Raw genomic sequence first — 17,227 nt, forward strand, 5'->3', positions numbered from 1 at the left:
CCCATGCCTGTAGTCCCAGCTACTCAAGAGGCTGAGGCAGGATAATCGCTTGAACTAGGGAGGTGGAGGTTGCAGTGAGCCGAGATCGCACCACTGCACTCCAGCCTGGATGACAGAGTGAGACTCCAACTCCAACAAAACAAAACAAAACACCTTTACTAACAAAACCAGGCAGTAGGCCAGATTCGCTGATTTCCAGATTAGACATTGTTGCCTACTGAAATTGCTCTCTTTCTCAAATAAAGGCTGAAGACTCACAGAGTTTAGAGAGGTAGATAATATCACCAACCAGCGGCTTTGCCTTGGAAGTCATAGGAAAGACTGAATGAAAATTGAAATGGCTATGCCTTTTAATGTGAGCCTGTGTGCCAGCTGAAATCACTTCCCATACTGCCAGGGATGTAGTGCCAGAATTTGGAAAAATGTTGACCCTGATCAACGCTCTCCAATCAATCTTCATTTACTCCTCCTTTTTCTCAGGGTGGGACTTAGGGTCAGTATTTTCGGAAATGTATTCTTTCTTAACTTAGTGACCCCTGACAATTTTCAGAGCTCTTCATTCCTCCTCTGTTAGGCTACCAGAGGGTCTTATAAGAATTCCCCCAATTGTGCTGCCTGGACCTCTGTTATCCATGCTCGAGGACCCTCCCTCCAGCTCAGGAAACTCTAGCCCTCTTCTCTGGTTTTCCTGTCTTATTCCCCACTGGGCTGACCTAAACCTTCATGACTCCCGCCCAGATCTCAAAAGCATCCTCCCATTACCACCTCCTTGTTGCTCATCACCTTCCTTTTCTCCAGGTTGGTAACCTTACCCCTTTCAGCAGACAATAATATTTCCATGCATTTGTGTTGCACTTTATGTACAATGGACATCAATCTACATCCAGCATCTCCTTGCCTCCCTGCAGCCCTGTTCCTCTTCCAGAGTTGAAAGCTGTTAAGACAGTTGCCTAGATTCACCAGCAAGTAGGCAACAGAGCTGCAATTAGAACCTGGTCCTGTTGTCTAATGGGCATTAATTACGAATACCACTCCTCTCCCTTTCCTGTTCCCCACCCTTGTGCCAATTGTCTCCCAAATCCTCAGAGAATCAAGTTATTTTCTTTCTTATTCCCATTTAATGAATTTTGGTTCTTTTTGAGATGGAGTCTCACTCTATTGCCCAGGCCAGGCTGGAGTGCAGTGGCATGATCTTGGCTCACTGCAACCTCTGCCTCTTGGGTTCAAGAGATTCTTCTGCCTCAGCCTCCCGAGTAGCTGGCATTACAGGCACATACCACCACACCTGGCTAATTTTTGTATTTTTAGTAGAGACGGGATTTCACCATGTTGGTCGGGCTGGTCTCAAACACCCAACTTCAGTTGATCAGCCTGCCTTGGCCTCCTAAAGTGCTGAGATTACAGGCATGAGCCGCTGTGCCTGGCCTTTAATTAATTTTTAAATTAAAATTATTTATTTTAATTGTAGAAAATGTATGTGACATAACAATTTGCTGCCTTAACCATTTTTAAGTGTACAGTTCAGTGGCATTAAGTGCATTCACATTGTGCCACTATCGCCACCAACCACCTCCAGAACATTTTTATTGTCCTGAAATGAAGCTCTGTGCCCATTACATACCAACCCCCCAGACTCCCTTCCCATAAGCCCCTGCAACCACCATTCTGCTTTCTGTCTTTATGAGTTAGACTACTCTACCTACCACATGTAAATGAAATCATACTATACTTGTCCTTTGGTAATTTGCTTCTTTCGCTGAGTATAGTCCTCAAGGTTCATCTACGTTGTAGCATGTGTCAGAATTTTCTTCTTTTTAAGGCTAAACAACGCTCCATTGCGTGTATTTACCACATTTTATGTATCCATTCACCTGTGGATGGACACTAGGGTTGCTTCTATCTCTTGGCTATTGTGAATGATGCTGCTATAACCATGGGTCTATAAATATCCATTTGAGTCCCTACTTTTGATTCCTTTGGGTACAAGTGTATATACCCAGAAGTAGAATTACTGGATCATATGGTAATTCTATGTTTAAGTTTTTTTTTTTTTTTTGAGACGGACTCTTGTTCTGTTGCCCGGGCTGGAGTGCACTGGCGCTATCTCGGCTCACCGCAACTTCTGCCACCTGGGTTTAAGTGATTCTCCTGCCTCAGCCTCCTGAGTAGGTGGGATCACAGGTGCGTGCCCCCACGCCTAGCTAATTTTTGTATTTTTAGTAGAGACAGGGATTCACATGTTGGCCAGGCTGGTCTTGAACTCCTGACCTCAGGTGATCTGCCTGCCTCGGCCTCCCAAAGTGCTGGGATTCCAGGCATGAGCCATCACGCCCGGCCTACGTTTAATTTTTGGAGGAACCCATTCTCATTCGAGGATCCCATTCGTTTTCCACAGTGGCTGCAGGATCTTACAATCCCATCAGTGGTCTAGGAGAGTTCTAGTCTCTTTACATCCTCACCCAAATTGGTTGTTTTCGGTTTTCTTGATAATAGTTATCTTACCCTAAAGTGAAAACTGGATTCCTATTTACTTTTATAATAGTCCCCGTTACATTGATTCAAGTAGTTTGTTTAGTTCTCTGCCTCCGTCATGAGGCTGGACATCCAGCACCTGATGTTCATCGAGTAGATTCATTCTTTATAATTCCTGGGATATTCCCAGTTTATTGGAAACGCTGAGGTTGCTTCACCAAATCTTCCCCAACTCTACTCAGCTCTACCCAAAGTCCCTCTGTGTTGTTCTTCTCTTCCTTCCCCCCACGTCTGGGGAAGGAGTCTCCCAGCTACCCCCTATCAAAGCAAATTGCTTCCACGATAATACCTTGAAGTCCTATCACGCAGGGAAATCCAGTGCTTCAGGGATCTACTGCGATTGTGGATCCCTTCCACACCTGTGTATTTTTGCTGCCTGTTTCTGCTGACACTCAGCTCCAAGTTTCATTGCTGGGCACGTTGTACAAGGTGTTGAGATGGAAATCCTGAGGCATCACCACCACGAGAGCAGCTGGGTTAGGTGCTAAAGTCGATCTTTCTGTCACCATTTTCTGGCATCACTGGATTGCCCCAGGAGCAATGAGGTGCAAAGCCTGCTTGCAAAGTTCCAGGGTTCAGCTGCCAGAGGTCTTGGCAGTCACCCCCATCCTCCTGCAGCCAGGCCCAGCGCCAAGTTCCAGAGGCCCTGCCCAGGCAGCTCCACCCACAGCTTCAGAGCCAGAGCTTCAGGCCTAACTGCCTCTCTGGCCATGACCTCCTCCTGGAGCTGGGGTCTAGCACTCCTGAGCTGCCGAGATGTCTTTAAAGACGTGCAAAGCCAGGTATAAGTGAGCAAGAGGAATATGGTGCCTGCCTTCAGGGAGCTTAAAGTGGGGAGAGGGAGGAAGAGAAAAGACAGTGGAAAAGCAGACATGAACTAATCATGTAAATTAACACGTAAATATGACAGAGATCAGAGATCAGCAGTCCGAGGTGAAGGACCATGATCTATGAGAATGTGATAAAGAGGGCGCTGACCAAGGCTTCCCTGAGGCTCTGCGGTTGGAACTGACATTCAAAGGATGAGCAAGCGAGGCCAGGGAAAGGGGTGTGAAGAAGCTCCCAGGTAAGGCAGGAGTGTATGAAAGCACTGATGGTGGTAGATGGCCTTGCCATGTGGCTGGGACAGAGAGGAGAAAGGGACAAAGAGTCATGCTAACATCTTTCTCCTAGGAGTGCTGGGAAGCTGTTGGACAGTTTTAATCAGTAGGGGATGTGATCCACATTTTATTTTTTATTTTTTAAATTAAAAAAAAATTTTTTTTTATTTGGCCAGGCGCAGGGGCTCATGTCTGTAATCCCAGCACTTTGGGAGGCTGAGGCGGGCAGATCACAAGGTCAGAAGATCAAGACCAGCCTGACCAACATGGTGAAACCCCGTCTCTATTAAAAATACAACAACATGGTGAAACCCCATCTCTACTAAAAATACAAAAAACTAACGAGGCGCATGCCTGTAATCCCAGCTACTTGGGTGGCCGAGGCAGGAGAACCGCTTGAACCCGGGAGGCAGAGGTTGTGGTGAGCTGAGATTGCACCACTGCACTCCAGCCTGGGTGACAGAGCGAGACTCCGTCTCAAAAAAAAAAAAAAATTTTTTTTTAAAAATTTTACTTTAAGTTCCGGGATACATTTGACCCAGAAATCCCATTACTGGGTATATCCCTAAAGGATTATAAATCATTCTACTCTAAAGACGCATGCACACGTATGTTTATTGCAGCACTATTTATAATTGCAAAGACTTGGAACCCACGCAAACATTCCATATTTTTCTAAGGAGGCTGCTGTACAGAGAACAGATTGGAAGGGGCTGAGATCAGAGCGGAGTGTGGCAAGCAGCAAGCACAGTTGCAGCTGAGCCGGTAGGAGGAAGGTGAGGACAGTGAAGACACCTCTCTTTCCACAGAGGTGGATCAATTTGAGAGCCTGCCAGGGGAGTGAAGTCAACAGAACACAGTGGTGGATGCAATGTGGGATGAGGGAAAGGGAAGGGGTCATTGTGGACTACCAGCTTTCTGTTTTGCAAAGCTGGATGCTAATGGTACCTCCCGAGACACTTAACATCAGATCTACCCTCTTAACAGTTTTAAGCGCACAATACACCATGCTGTACAGCATATTTCTAGAATGTATTGGTTTTGTAGAACTACAACTTCACTGTATTTTGATTTACAAACTTGATTTAAAAGCTACTAGACATCATAAGAAATTAGAAAAAAACACAACAGAACACCCTTCAGCCATGTGAACCAAAGAGATCGGGAAGAACAGCCAAATGAGAGGTGTTACCCAACAGGGCTGTGAGTGAGACCAACATGGTGGACCGACAAGGCTCATCGGGCAGCGTGGAGAGGAGAGATGGGAGGTAGAAAGAGGTGAGACGTGGTCTCCAACTCACACTGCTTGCCTTCTCTCTGCAGGGAGCCCCTCTGCCCTTGTTTCCCCCTTCCCTCTTCTGGAATGTTCTATCCAAGATCTTCACGTGGCTGCCTCCTCTTCATTCAGGTCTGAGCACAAACGTTCCCTCTCTAGAGAGGCCTCCTGCAGCCAGAATCCTAAGTAGCCCCCCCTTGTCTCTCTCCTTCACCCGGTTTCTCGGCTGCACAGCCCTCATCTCTCTCTGACATCTTCCTCATTTGATGCTGTCCTTGTTTGTGGCCTGTCTGCTCTTGGCAGGGGGAAGTTCTAGAATGCAGGAACCTTTGTCCATTTTGTTCACACCCTTCTTCTCCCCAGGGCCCAGCTCAGCACTGAGGCCGTGTGCTCCGGCGCTCCGTAGATACTCACTGAGTGGATGAATGGAACAGTGTTGTCTTTCAGAGGCCTTATAGGAGAAGGCTTTGTAAGCCATCCCATGCCTTTCCCACATCGGCGTCGGCCTCAAGCCCTGGCCACCCCCTTCTCCTGCACACTGAGCAGGCATTCCTCATTCTCCGGAAGCCTGCGTGGCCTCCACCCACGCCCACCTTGGCCTGTCTCTTCTCACACACACAAGGCTCTCCCAGGGGCCAGCCCCACTCCATTTCATCTGTTTGTTGGGGTGAGCCTGAAAGCAGCTGCTCTGGCCTTGACCATGGGTCAGGCCTGGTGCCAGTTGCTATTCTGGTTTCCCTGCCTGTCCCAGAAAGGCAGCCACGCCCTCTCTCCCGGGGAATGGCGATTCCTGCAGGCACATTCCACTGGCCTCTTCTTCCTTCTTGATGGCGCCTAGACACCAGGGGAGTTTGGCAATTGCTCCCAGAATTATTTACTGGAAGTTCTTACCTGACTTTTGTGAGGTTCTTACTCGGATTCTGAGCAAAATTCTAAGTAAAAATGGGCAGGTGCAAATGAGTCTGGGTCTTAAGAGGATCTCTAATAATTACAGTCATGTTACCGGTAAGACCCTGCACTTTGTTGCCAAAATGTTATACCCTTTGTTTGAAATCAGATATCTATGTCCTACCCGAAAGAGTCTATATATGGTTTTACATGTTCAAACGTAAAGCTATTTTTACTGATGATTTGGGAATTCTTGCATTATGGTTGTAGCCTGAAATTCCCTCTTCTTGTGACAAAGATAATAACAATATCTGCATTTTACTGAATACCTACTATTGGAGCCAGCCCGGCTGCTTACAAGTGCGGCGGACTGAGGTCATAGGCCAGTCATTTATTTTCCTTAGCACTTGGAGGCTGGAAGTTCAAAATCAGGCAGCCAGCCGGCTGGGGTTTCGGTGGAGGGCCCTTCCAGGTTAGGCAGCCACTGGTCAAAGAGCTGCAGTCAGAGCTGGTGGCACCTGTACGCCCCAAGAGTCACCTTTTTGAGACAAAGTCTCTGTTGCCTGTGCTGGATGCAAGCGGTGCCATCTCAGCTCACCAACCCCGCCCTGTGGTTCGGGCGAGATTTTCCTGCCTCAGCCTCCCAGGTAGCTGGGATCACAGGCGCACACCACCACAACCAGCTAATTTTTGTATTTTTAGTAGAGACAGGGTTTCACCATGTTGGCCAGGATGGTCTCAATCTCCTGACCTTGTGATCCATCTTCATTGGCCTCCCAAAGTGCTGGGATTACAGGCGTGAGCCACTGTGCCTGGCCCAGAGTCAACTCTTGAACATACGTGATGCTGTATATTCGGTAAGGTTAGGTAATCTTAATTTTGACAACTGCAGAGATTGAGACCTGGAAGAGAGAGAGAGACAGAGAGAGAGAGAGAGAGAGAGAGCAGTGTCTCCTCCAATACAGTTCCTCCCCACCACCCTATTTCACCCATCCCTGCCTCAGCTCTTAGCAGGAGTGAGTGAACCGGACAGGCCATTGATAAAGCTGGGTGCCCTGTGTGAACCCCACTCTTCCCTGTCCACCACCTGGATGTCTAGTGTGAGACAGTTCCTGCAGCTTCAGAGATGGGAGGGCAAGAGGACTCGAACCATCAAAGCCATGATGCTTTGACTTTTTTCTCTATTTCCTCTTTCCTTAGAGACTTGAAGAATGTTTTGAAATGACTGCCAAATATAAAATTTCATTGATTCAGAACTTACTTATGAGAGTCTTTGCTCTAAGTATATCAGTTCAGGACCTAATCAAATCATATTCAAAACTCAGAAGAAGAAAATAACTTCTCCCAGTCATGTTACCTAAGTAGGAATTGCAACTGGCTGCAAGTAACAGATTAAGATAAAGTTTTATGTTTATCTTCTGTAAGAGAAGCCTGGGGTTGGGCAGTCCAGTTGCTCCCCGGATTTCACGAAGGTCACAGGCATCTTAGAACTTTCTGCTCTACCCTCCTTGACAATGGCTTTTATTCTCAAGGTCAGTCAGTGGTCCCAAGATGGCAGCTGCAGCTCCAGCCATTGGGTCTGCATCCAAAGAAGCAAGAGTGAAGGGACAACAGCATCCGGCAGGTGAAGAGCTTCGGGCCTACAGATAGATTTTTTGGCCTCCACCTAAGTATTTCCAGACACATCTCATTGGTCAACCGTTGTCATGAGGGAGGCTGGGGATCTAGAAGGATCATACTTTAGCCGGGCATATTGCTGCCTTCAGAAAACTAGAGGTTTTATTACCAAAGAAGATGGGGAAAAAGGATATTGAATAAGCAAGTAGTCGTCTCTCACATTTCTTCCAGAAAACCAGATTTCTGGCTTGGGCAATTGGCTAAACTGAGTGGTGGTGTCATTTCCTGAGGCAGGCGACAGAGAAGAAAGAAGAGGAGGAATTCAGTCTGAGGCAGGTTGAGTATACACTGCTGGAGGCATTAAGGTGAAGGTTTTTGTCATAGGCAGAACAATGGCCCCCTAAAGATGTCCACATCCAGGTCCCTGGAATTTATGAGTAGGTTACCATACATGGCAAAAGGGACTTTGAGTTGTGATTAAGGGGTGTTATGGGCTGAACTGCATTGTCTCCACATTCATATATTAAGATTTGAATCCCCAGCACCTCAGAATTGGACTGTATTTAGAGGCAGAGCGTTTAAAGAGGCCCTGATGAAATGTGTCTGGGGGTCCCTATAAGAAGATGAGATTAGGGAACAGACACGCAAAGAGAAAGGACCACGTGGACACACAGGGAGACTATGGCCATCTGCAAGCCAAACAGAGAGCCCTCAGAAGAACCAAACCTGCTGACACCTTGCTGTTAGACTTCTGGCCCCAAGAACTGTGGGAAAACAAATTTCTTGTGTTCAAGCCATCCAGTTGTGGCATTTTGTTATGGCAGCCTAAGCAGACTCATAAAAGGATTTTAAGATTGGGGGATTATCCTGGGCTATCCAGGGAGGCCCAATGTAAGGTCTTAATATAAGTGCCCAACATACAGCACCACATAGGGGTCCTTATAAATGAAAGAGGGAGGCAGGAGGGTCAGAGAAGAGCTGTGATGACATAAGAACACCATCCGTCTTCTGCGGACGTTGGCTATGAAGATGGAAGGGGCCTCAAGCTGGGGACTGCAGGCGGCCTTCAGAAGCTGGGAAAAGCAAGGAACAGATTCTCCCCTAGAGAATCCAGAAGGATGCAACCCTGCCTGCACCTGGGCTTTAATCCTGTGAGATCCATGTTGGACTTCTGACCTCCTGAACTGTGAGCTAATGAATTTGTGTTGGTTTAAGCTACTAAAGTTATGGTGTTCCTTTTTATTTTACAACCACAATAGGAAGCTAATACTGCATATTCAGTAGGCATTTAGATGTATGTTTTGCAAAGTCACCGACACACAGAGAATAACTGAAGCCACTGTCATGGACAAAATCATTCAGAGAAGTATTTAGAATGAGGAAGAGATGGAATCTAGGGAAGAATCTTCCAGGAGACCAACATTCCAGGAAAGGGAAAAAACTGCACTGCTGTTTCTTTGATGGCTGGATCTCAGGACAGAAGTATAGCCAGATGGGGACACGTGGGGGGACATTGATCCCCCAAAGTGCCTTCCTTAGACATGACAGCTGTACAACACAATTGAAGGCTATGATGTACAGGCTTCCAAGGAAACAGCAAAAAGCAAGACCGTGAAATAGAGGTGTGAATAGAATCAAAATGGCATTGCTTTTTATAGGCTGGGGTCCTCCTACTAACCCATAGGCAGCTCCCAGGCCCCCTCTCCCTCCATCTCCCCATTCCTTTCCTCTTGCATCCTACCTCTGATGTGAACACCTGTCATAGCTCCATTCTAGAGAGCTGGAAAGGCAGCCTGGGGTCAGACTGACATGGGCACACACCCTCTGCATCCCGTCCTCCCTGTCTCCATCCTACTGTGTCATAACTGATGATCTCCTTGCTTCTCTCCTCTGTGGACTCTCCTGATTGCTTTCTGAGATGATAGCTTGTCTTCCTCACAGCATCCCCAGTTTTGATGTCTGGTGCATGGCAGGTACTCGGGGCCTTGAAATGCCAGGCTAATAGCTACTCCTGAGGGAGGGATCAGAGACCATGTCTGAGAAAGGCATCAGAGGAAGGGAAGGGCCCCAGGCCCCCCAGGGAATGAGTTGGGCAAAGGCTGCCACAATAGAATCTGCTTCCCTTCTCTTTCAGGTCTTCCTCCCATGCAACCCCACATTGATTGAAAAAGAGCTCAATATAGTCTACATGATTGTCAGAGGGGCCATTGGCCATCACTCCCCCTCCTCTTTGCAGTTACTTTGGTGGTTTTGCCAGAGAGCCCTGCTGTGCAGTGGGAGATGGTCTTATTTTGGAGGTGACCTTTACCTAAACTTCTTTCTTTTTGGAATAGGAGACCTGGACTTGGAGAAGGCCTGAAATCTCTCTTTCCTGCACCTGTAGTCCACAGAAGTGAGCACTGTCCCTTAGCCATAGAGGACCCTCCCTATGGAGACCAGGGGAAGCTGACCACACAGGCCACAGCTGGGCTGGTGAAGTGCCTGGAGCTCTGTGCAGGTCTGGATAGGAGGAAATGGCCCACAGGAACTGGCCCTCCTTGCAGGTGCCAGGAGCACAGGCTCAGGGCTCCAGGGATGGGGATGGAGGTAGGACCTGGGAGGGCAATTGTCTGTCCTGGTTTCTGCTGGGGGCTTCTTTCTAGGACCTAGTGTAGTAGAGTCAAGGCCCTTCAGTGACCAAGCCCAAGGTCCTTCAGTGACTCCTCTCTAGTCGTGAGAGATAGAGGGAGGGTCTTCTGAGAATGAAGGAACAGGGTAAGTGGCCCCTAAAGCACCTCTGCCTGTGGGAAGACCTGATGCTCAGCAGCTCTTCTCTGAAGAAGTGGTATTGGGTCTTTTAAACGTTTTTTTTTTGAGATGGAGTCTCCATCTGTTTCCCAGGCTGGAGTGCACTGGCATGATCTTGGCTCACGGCAGACTCTGCCTCCAGGGGTCAAGCGATTCTCCTGCCTCAGCCTCCCAAGTAGCTGGGATTACAGGTGCTTGCTACCACGCCCTGCTAATTTTTGTATTTTTGGTAGAGACAGGGTTACACCATGTTAGCCAGGCTGGTCTTGAACGCCTGACCTCAAGGGATCTGCCCGCCTCGGCCTCCCACAGTGCTGGGATTACAGGTGTGAGCCCCCACGCCCAGCATGGTATTGGATCTTGATTGCCCCTTTTCTTCTAGGCACTCCCTGTGGGAGGTGGTTTTAGCCTTCTGAGGGGTTATGAACTTGGCCTATAATGTGATGCAATGTGGACACATAACCTGTGTCAGAAGGTCCTGAATCCTCCTGCTGCTCAGTAAGTGAGCCTGGCCCCTGGAACAAAGGCTGGATGTACCAAGGCCACCTTCCTTTGACAGCGTGGTGATTGGAGGCCTCATTCCTGCCCCTGACCATGCCCGTAGCACGGAACCTCATGCCTATGGCCAGAAGCTCCGGGTATGAGAGCACATGAGCTCTGGAGGCAGCCGTGGGCTTACGCCTCTGATCTGGTGCTTACAGGCTGAGACCCGGGACTTCTAACTGACTTTTCTAAGCCTCATTTACTTATCTGGAAAAGGTGTTACAAAGGTTTCAATACAGGGAAGAAAAAGAACAAACTAAACTGTGTGAAAGCCCCCAGCACAGGGTCTGGCACAGAGGAGGTACTCAGAATGCGGGTTTCTTCCTGGCTGGTGGCTCCTTTTGTCTTCCCTTCTGGGCTCCTGGCCAGGAATTTTACCCCCGTCCTGGGCCCTTGCCTGGTGTGCCCTCCCAGCCTGTCTGGTGACCTCAGCTCCCTTTCCGCTTTCCCCATCTTGATGATGCTGGTGCCTTCTGCTGCTCCTCAGAGGCCTTTAGAGAGTCTGTGGAGGTGGAGGGTGTGGGCGTGGCCTCTGCAGCTACACCAGCTGGGTTTCAATCATACTGTCCTAGCTTGATGTCCCTCTGCCTTACTTATCTCACCTGTAAAGTGAGGATGATGGTAACAGTATTTCAGGACAGGATTTTGGAAAGGATTGAATGAGTCAGTGAATAAAGGGCTTAGATTTTTCTTCAGGCACTTAGTGAGCACCCAATAAACAATCATCATTTCATTCTTCTGCTCTTCAGACACCACCCCAGAATGCTTCCTTGCCAACCACCTCTGATCACCCTTCCTTCTTCTGTCCTCCCCTCCCCAACTTCACCCTCCAAACCCCCCATGGCACAGGGTTGGTGCCACCCAGCAGCATCCCCAGGTACACCCGCTGGGCAGTTTCCTTGCACGTGTTTAATATCAGACATGTTTGGAGCTCTGGGTTTTTGTTTTGCAGTATCCTCTGATCTCTGAGGGCAGGAAACAGTGAGGAGATGGGTATGAGGGTCAAGAAGGGTTGGGAGGCAGGTCATGACTCTGGAAATGTTGCAGGAATTGAAGGAGGAATAAAATATTCTTTGTTCTACCCAGACACACCACCAGTTGCTTTCTTTCTTCCTTTATGGATTGAGCCAGCTAGCGTAAGCAGAAAGTCAAGGCCACAGTGAGTTTGGTGGGAAGCCAAGTGGAAGAGAGTCAGGATTAAAAAGCTGAAGGGGCAGAGGAGGTCGGCCCAGAAGATGGGGAGAAGGGGCTTAGAAGAAAGGAGACCGGGGAGCTGAACTGCACCTGCTCCTTGTGCCTGCACTTGTCAGTTACTGGGGACATTGATAGGCTGATCTTGGAGCAGCTGCCTGCCTTGCCCTGGAACACTGATGCATTCTGGACAGTTCTTTCTCGGTTTCTCTTTTTTTGGTCTCAGTACTTGACTTTTGGGGATGGAAAGAGTTGGAAGCTGCTGGTCTCTGCCCTGTCAGCATCTCAGAGTAGGGTCATCAGTTCCTACAAGATGCCTGAGGAACCATGCACAAAACCCATCCTGTCCATTTTCTCCCAGGTAGCAATCTGGGGAGAAGGATGTGTGGCAATGGAGGGTGGGGTGCATTTTAGAGGAATTAATTGGTGGACATAGTCTTGAAATTCCTGAAGAGAGGAATGAAAACACAGCAGACACTGTTACATTGAATACAATTCAACATTACATTGATTCCTTTAGGCTTCAGGTTAGATCAAACTCTCCCAAACATAATAGCCATGGGGAGCATGATACAATCTAGTGAGCTGAAAACATGGAAGCTGGTTCTGTCCTTTGACCCATTGACATGAAAAGAGTCATTGCAGGTGATGCTTTGTTGCAGAAATGTGGAGTCTGACCTGGGCTGCATTCCCAGATCAGGTGCATCCATACTTCAGTCTTCCATGGGGCAACAGGCATTGGCAAATACCTCAATGTCCTGCCTCAGTGTGACCCTGGAACATTTCCAGCCCACACTCATGTGGAGGATCCCAGTGGGGATGACAATGTTTGGGGATATTTCCTCATGTTTTCTCTGCTGAGAAACTAGCTTGAGTGGGCAGGGAATGGAGGCAGGTACTGCTAGAGTCTGCAAAGTGAATCGAGAACCTGGACTTCTAGAGTTGTGGTTGTCCTCAAACTTCCTTCCACTAAGACATCCGTGATAGCGGCATCCAAATGGGCCCTCCTCATATAGCTGTGCCCAGGCTACAAGCTCCTGGGCAGAGGAAATGAGGCACCCGGAGTATGGGTTTCCAGTGAGTGAGTTGGGGCCCATCCCATTTGCTCCCATTTAAGAACGCATCGAGAAATGCAAGGGTGATATTATAGGGCCAATCTCAAATCTGCATTCATGTCAGAAGAAGAAAAATGATCTGCAATGTTTGTCACTGAGGCACTAAAACTACGATTAATGACACAGCACTTGCAATGCTCCCAAGATTGGTCCTGACCGCCTGTGTGCAGGGCTAGAGGTGAGCTAGAGACCTGGCCACACTGGCATGGGTCTGCATGAAGGCTATGGCCATCCTGGGTGAACCTCAACGGTCATGAGTTCCCCAAACTCTGACTCCGTGGGTGGGTCAGATAAGGGGTGGTCCCCATGACAAAAGTGCTTGCATCCATGGATTTTCCCACAGTGCAGAGGGAATAAGGATGGATTCTGGCTCTGCATATGGAACTGCCATGGAGGATGGGGATATCTGGAGGGCCATGGTGACTGGGGAGGCCACAAGGCTGAGGAGTGAAGAGAATTACCTCAAGACAAGGGTGATTCTGGTGCAGGATGCTCTCCTCTCACACCTCATTACCAAATGCTCTCCAGGAGTCTTTGGCTTGGCCTAGGGCAGTGTGACTGGCCCCCTCACAGGTACCACTTCTGTTCCTTCACCTATGGGCCTCTTGATTGCCACAGGGAGTTACAGAAGCACTTACCTCTCAGGGACTCTCTGCTTGGCAGGCCCTCTGGAAACCCACTTCCTGTCTCTACCATAGACCCCAGGAGGCTCTCAATGTGCCTCCAGGAGAAGCTACACTAGGCACTTGGGGAAGAGGTGGGAAGTCGGGCAAGAGAGGGATGAAGTGAAAACACCTGGGAGTCAGACAAGGGGCCGTGCAGTTTCCTAATTCCATCGTGCTTCTCCTTCCCCAAGCTGCTCCTGCACACACATGGCAGCGCCTGCTGCTCCCAATGCTGTTCTTTCCTCTCTTTGGCAACTCTTATCCTTCCTTTCGTTTTTGGGTTGGAGGACATGGCCTCCAGGAATTTCTCCGTCCTCTCTCAAGTTTAGGGTAGACGCCTCCTGTGTTCCCACAACCACCTGCATTTTGCTGGTTGGCTTGGCTGCCTCTCTCACCTTGGGAAGCAAGAAGACAGCAGGGATCGTGTCTTGCTCCCAGCCAGGGCTTATCCCAGAGCGGGACACTGAATAAGTATTGACTTTTTTGTTGGGCGGGGGCAGGGATAACAGAAGTTGGAATTTTCTAGCGTGAATTCCATCTCTAGAAACCTACAGATCATTCGGATATGGAACTTGATCCTCTCCATTTTGATCTTGATAGACGTGAAGGGGAAAACAATCTTACAGGATCCCTCCGTATCTTTCCATTTTGCTGTTCTAGGCGCAGAGGTAGAGGCAGGGGTAGGAAAGAAATTAGGGCAACGTGCATTCGTCCTCGGCTAACGACCAAGTTCAAAGAAAGTGGTCAATGAGAAGAACTTAGAAGGTCAAGCAGAAACCGTGACATCCCCTGGCCTACCCCTCTGATGTAAATATTATATAATTAGGAGTTAAACTTCTTCAGCTGACAAACCCCCAGAGTCATGTTGCCATGTCCAGGGGCACGTGTCATCTTGGAGAGTGTTTTTCCCAGGCCTCCCTTCATTGTTCAGTCTTTGGAATGTTTGATACTTGTGATCTTGAAAGTCTGCTGAGGGAGCTGGGGCTGTCAAACCCAATGGGTCAGAACTCAGCCGTCCCTCCCTCCTCTGTAAAGGACCTCCGTGGGTCAGTTTTGGTTCCAGAAGGATGCAAATGAAGAATCCAGCTCTGGCACTCAGGTATGTGAACAAGAAGTTCTCCCTGGGGCATAGCCCACCCCCGAAGAATTTCCCAGCATGCATTGCACTTGGTAGAGAGCGTTGGATGAATGATGTCTGGACGTAGAGGCAGAGGGTTAGAGTGACGAAAGGGAAGGCCACAGCCAAGATCCAAGGAAGCATCAGTCAGAACAGAGATAAAGTGGATATATCTGGCAACATTCCCGGCTGCATGGAGGATGGAGCCCTGAGCTCTGTCTTCCCCACTGGGTCAGGAAGAGCATTTTCCTGGATCAGTTTTATGGCACCCCACAGAGGAGAAGGGGATGTCGGATATGGTCGTCAGATCTTCTCCCAGTCAAGGTGGCAGGGAGATGTGGAAACCACCATCAGCGAGTCAGGAAGAAGGACTTGAGGCTGCGTAAGAAATTCGACTTCTGTCTGTGCTTCTGTTTCTTTTTGATGATGGGCACCCACACCAGCCCGCACACCAGCATCATGAGTCCCAGGGACAGGAAGCCGGGCCCTACCATTTTGAGGATGGAGAGATTATTCTTACTCAGCTTCAAGGTGTAGGCCAAGCAGGTGATGACCACGCCAAAAAGCAGGATGGCACCGCCCACCGACATGATGACGATGGGCTTGCGGTAGATTTCCCAGTTACTCCTGGGGGTGGTGGTCCAGACAGACTCGCTCCTGGAGCTGATGCACAGGGAGCTGGCGGTCTGGCTGGGCAGCAGGTCCTTGGCTTCCGGAGACTTCTCATCGACCTCTAGAACCTTGGGGAGAGTCTCCATCGTCATGATTGCTCAGGACTGGGCACCTAGGACCGGCAAAAGTTGGAAACAAGAGTGGAGCCAAAGGAATCCTCACACACCCTTCCTGTACTCAGCATCCATCTCTAGCCCCGCTCTCAGTGGAGGGTGAACAAGGTCTTTGAGCTGAAGCCAAAAAAGAAAGTGAAATGAAATTCACATAAATAAGAAACCACCCAAGCTGGTATAATTTTTTTTCTTGTGAGAGATAAATATTATAACATTTTATTCAATAGCTTTTACTATTTAAAACAAGGATCACTATTTAAATATTTATTCAATAGCTTTTAATATTTAAAACAAGTGATGCCATTTTAGAAACAAACAAAAGCTATAGTTTTTTTTTTTTCTTTATTTTTTGAGACAGAGTCTCCCTCTGTCACCCAGGCTGGAGTGTAGTGGCGTAACCTCAACTCACTGCAACCTCCACCTCCCAGGTTCAAGTGATTCTTCTGCCTCAGCCTCCTGAGTAGCTGGGATTACAGGCTCCCACCATGAAGCCTGGCTGATTTTTGTATTTTTAGTAGAGACAGGTTTTCACCATGTTGACCAGGCTGGTCTTGAACTCCTGACCTCAAGTTATCCGCCCGCCTCGGTCTCCCAAAGTGCTGGGATTACAGACATGAGCCACTGCGCCCGGTCAGCTATAGTTTATTGAATGGCATTTTATTTTCAGACCCAACCACTTTCTAGCTGTCTGATCTTGATGGAACTACTCAACCTCTCTTTGTCTCAGTTTTCTTACCTATAAGATGAGGATAACATTACTTCTTTCATAGAATTTTCACAAAGGTCATGTGAGTTAAGTGGTGTAATGCACTGAAATAATGCCTAGCATATGGCAAGTACTCCATAAATGATATCGTTTGTCTATTAGAAGAGTGATGCTTTATAGATAAATTCTGCATGCGTGTCCTGTGCCAGACACTGCATCAAACACTTCCTTTATTAAACTGAAACTCACAATAAACCTGTGAATTAGGCATTAGTTCTGTTTTACAGATGAGATAGTGAAGCTTCAGAGAGGTGAAGCAACGTCTTGAAGATCACACGATAAGGAACTGCCCAAGCTCAGATGTGAACCCGTTACTCCTACCGGGCTATGCACAGGTTGGAGAACACCGTTTCGTGCAGCCTGGGCTTTCATGTGCTCTGTCAGCAGAGGACAGTGAGATCTCAGGTTCACAGTGCAACCTTTTTTCCTGTTTTTGAGATGGAGTTTCACTCTTGTTGCCCAGGCTGGAGTGCAATGGAGTGATCTCAGCTCACCGCAACCTCTGCCTCCCAGGTTCAAGCAATCCTCCTGTCTCAGCCTCCTGAGTAGTGGGGATTACAGGCATACACCACCATACCCAGCTAATTTTGTATTTTTAGTAGAGGCAGGGTTTCTCCATGTTGGTCAGGCTGGTCTCAAATTCCCGACCTCAGGTGATCCGCCCACCTCGGCCTCCCAAAGTGCTGGGATTACAGGCATGAGTCACCGTGCCCAGCCCCCACAGTGCAACCTTCTAAGATCTAAATGCTACCCTTCCCCACCCTCCATGTTAATTACATTGAGGCCAATTTCCAGCTTCCTATTCTTAGGCCTGGAAAGGTATGGAGTCTCACTCAACTGCCTAC

The 17,227-nt window shown here is 48.4% G+C and overlaps 1 protein-coding gene across 1 annotated transcript; it reads right to left on the reverse strand.

Moving 5' to 3' along the window:
• Positions 1-14,982: 14,982 nt before the first annotated feature.
• On the reverse strand, positions 14,983-15,727 carry PIRT (phosphoinositide interacting regulator of transient receptor potential channels). Its single transcript, XM_021928743.2, has one exon. It carries the CDS (start codon positions 15,593-15,595, stop codon positions 15,182-15,184), a length of 414 nt encoding a protein of 137 aa, XP_021784435.2. The 5' UTR covers positions 15,596-15,727; the 3' UTR covers positions 14,983-15,181.
• Between the last annotated feature and the right edge of the window lie 1,500 nt (positions 15,728-17,227).

Source organism: Papio anubis, chromosome 17, assembly GCF_008728515.1.
Source record: "Papio anubis isolate 15944 chromosome 17, Panubis1.0, whole genome shotgun sequence".
Classification (NCBI taxonomy): domain Eukaryota; kingdom Metazoa; phylum Chordata; class Mammalia; order Primates; family Cercopithecidae; genus Papio; species Papio anubis.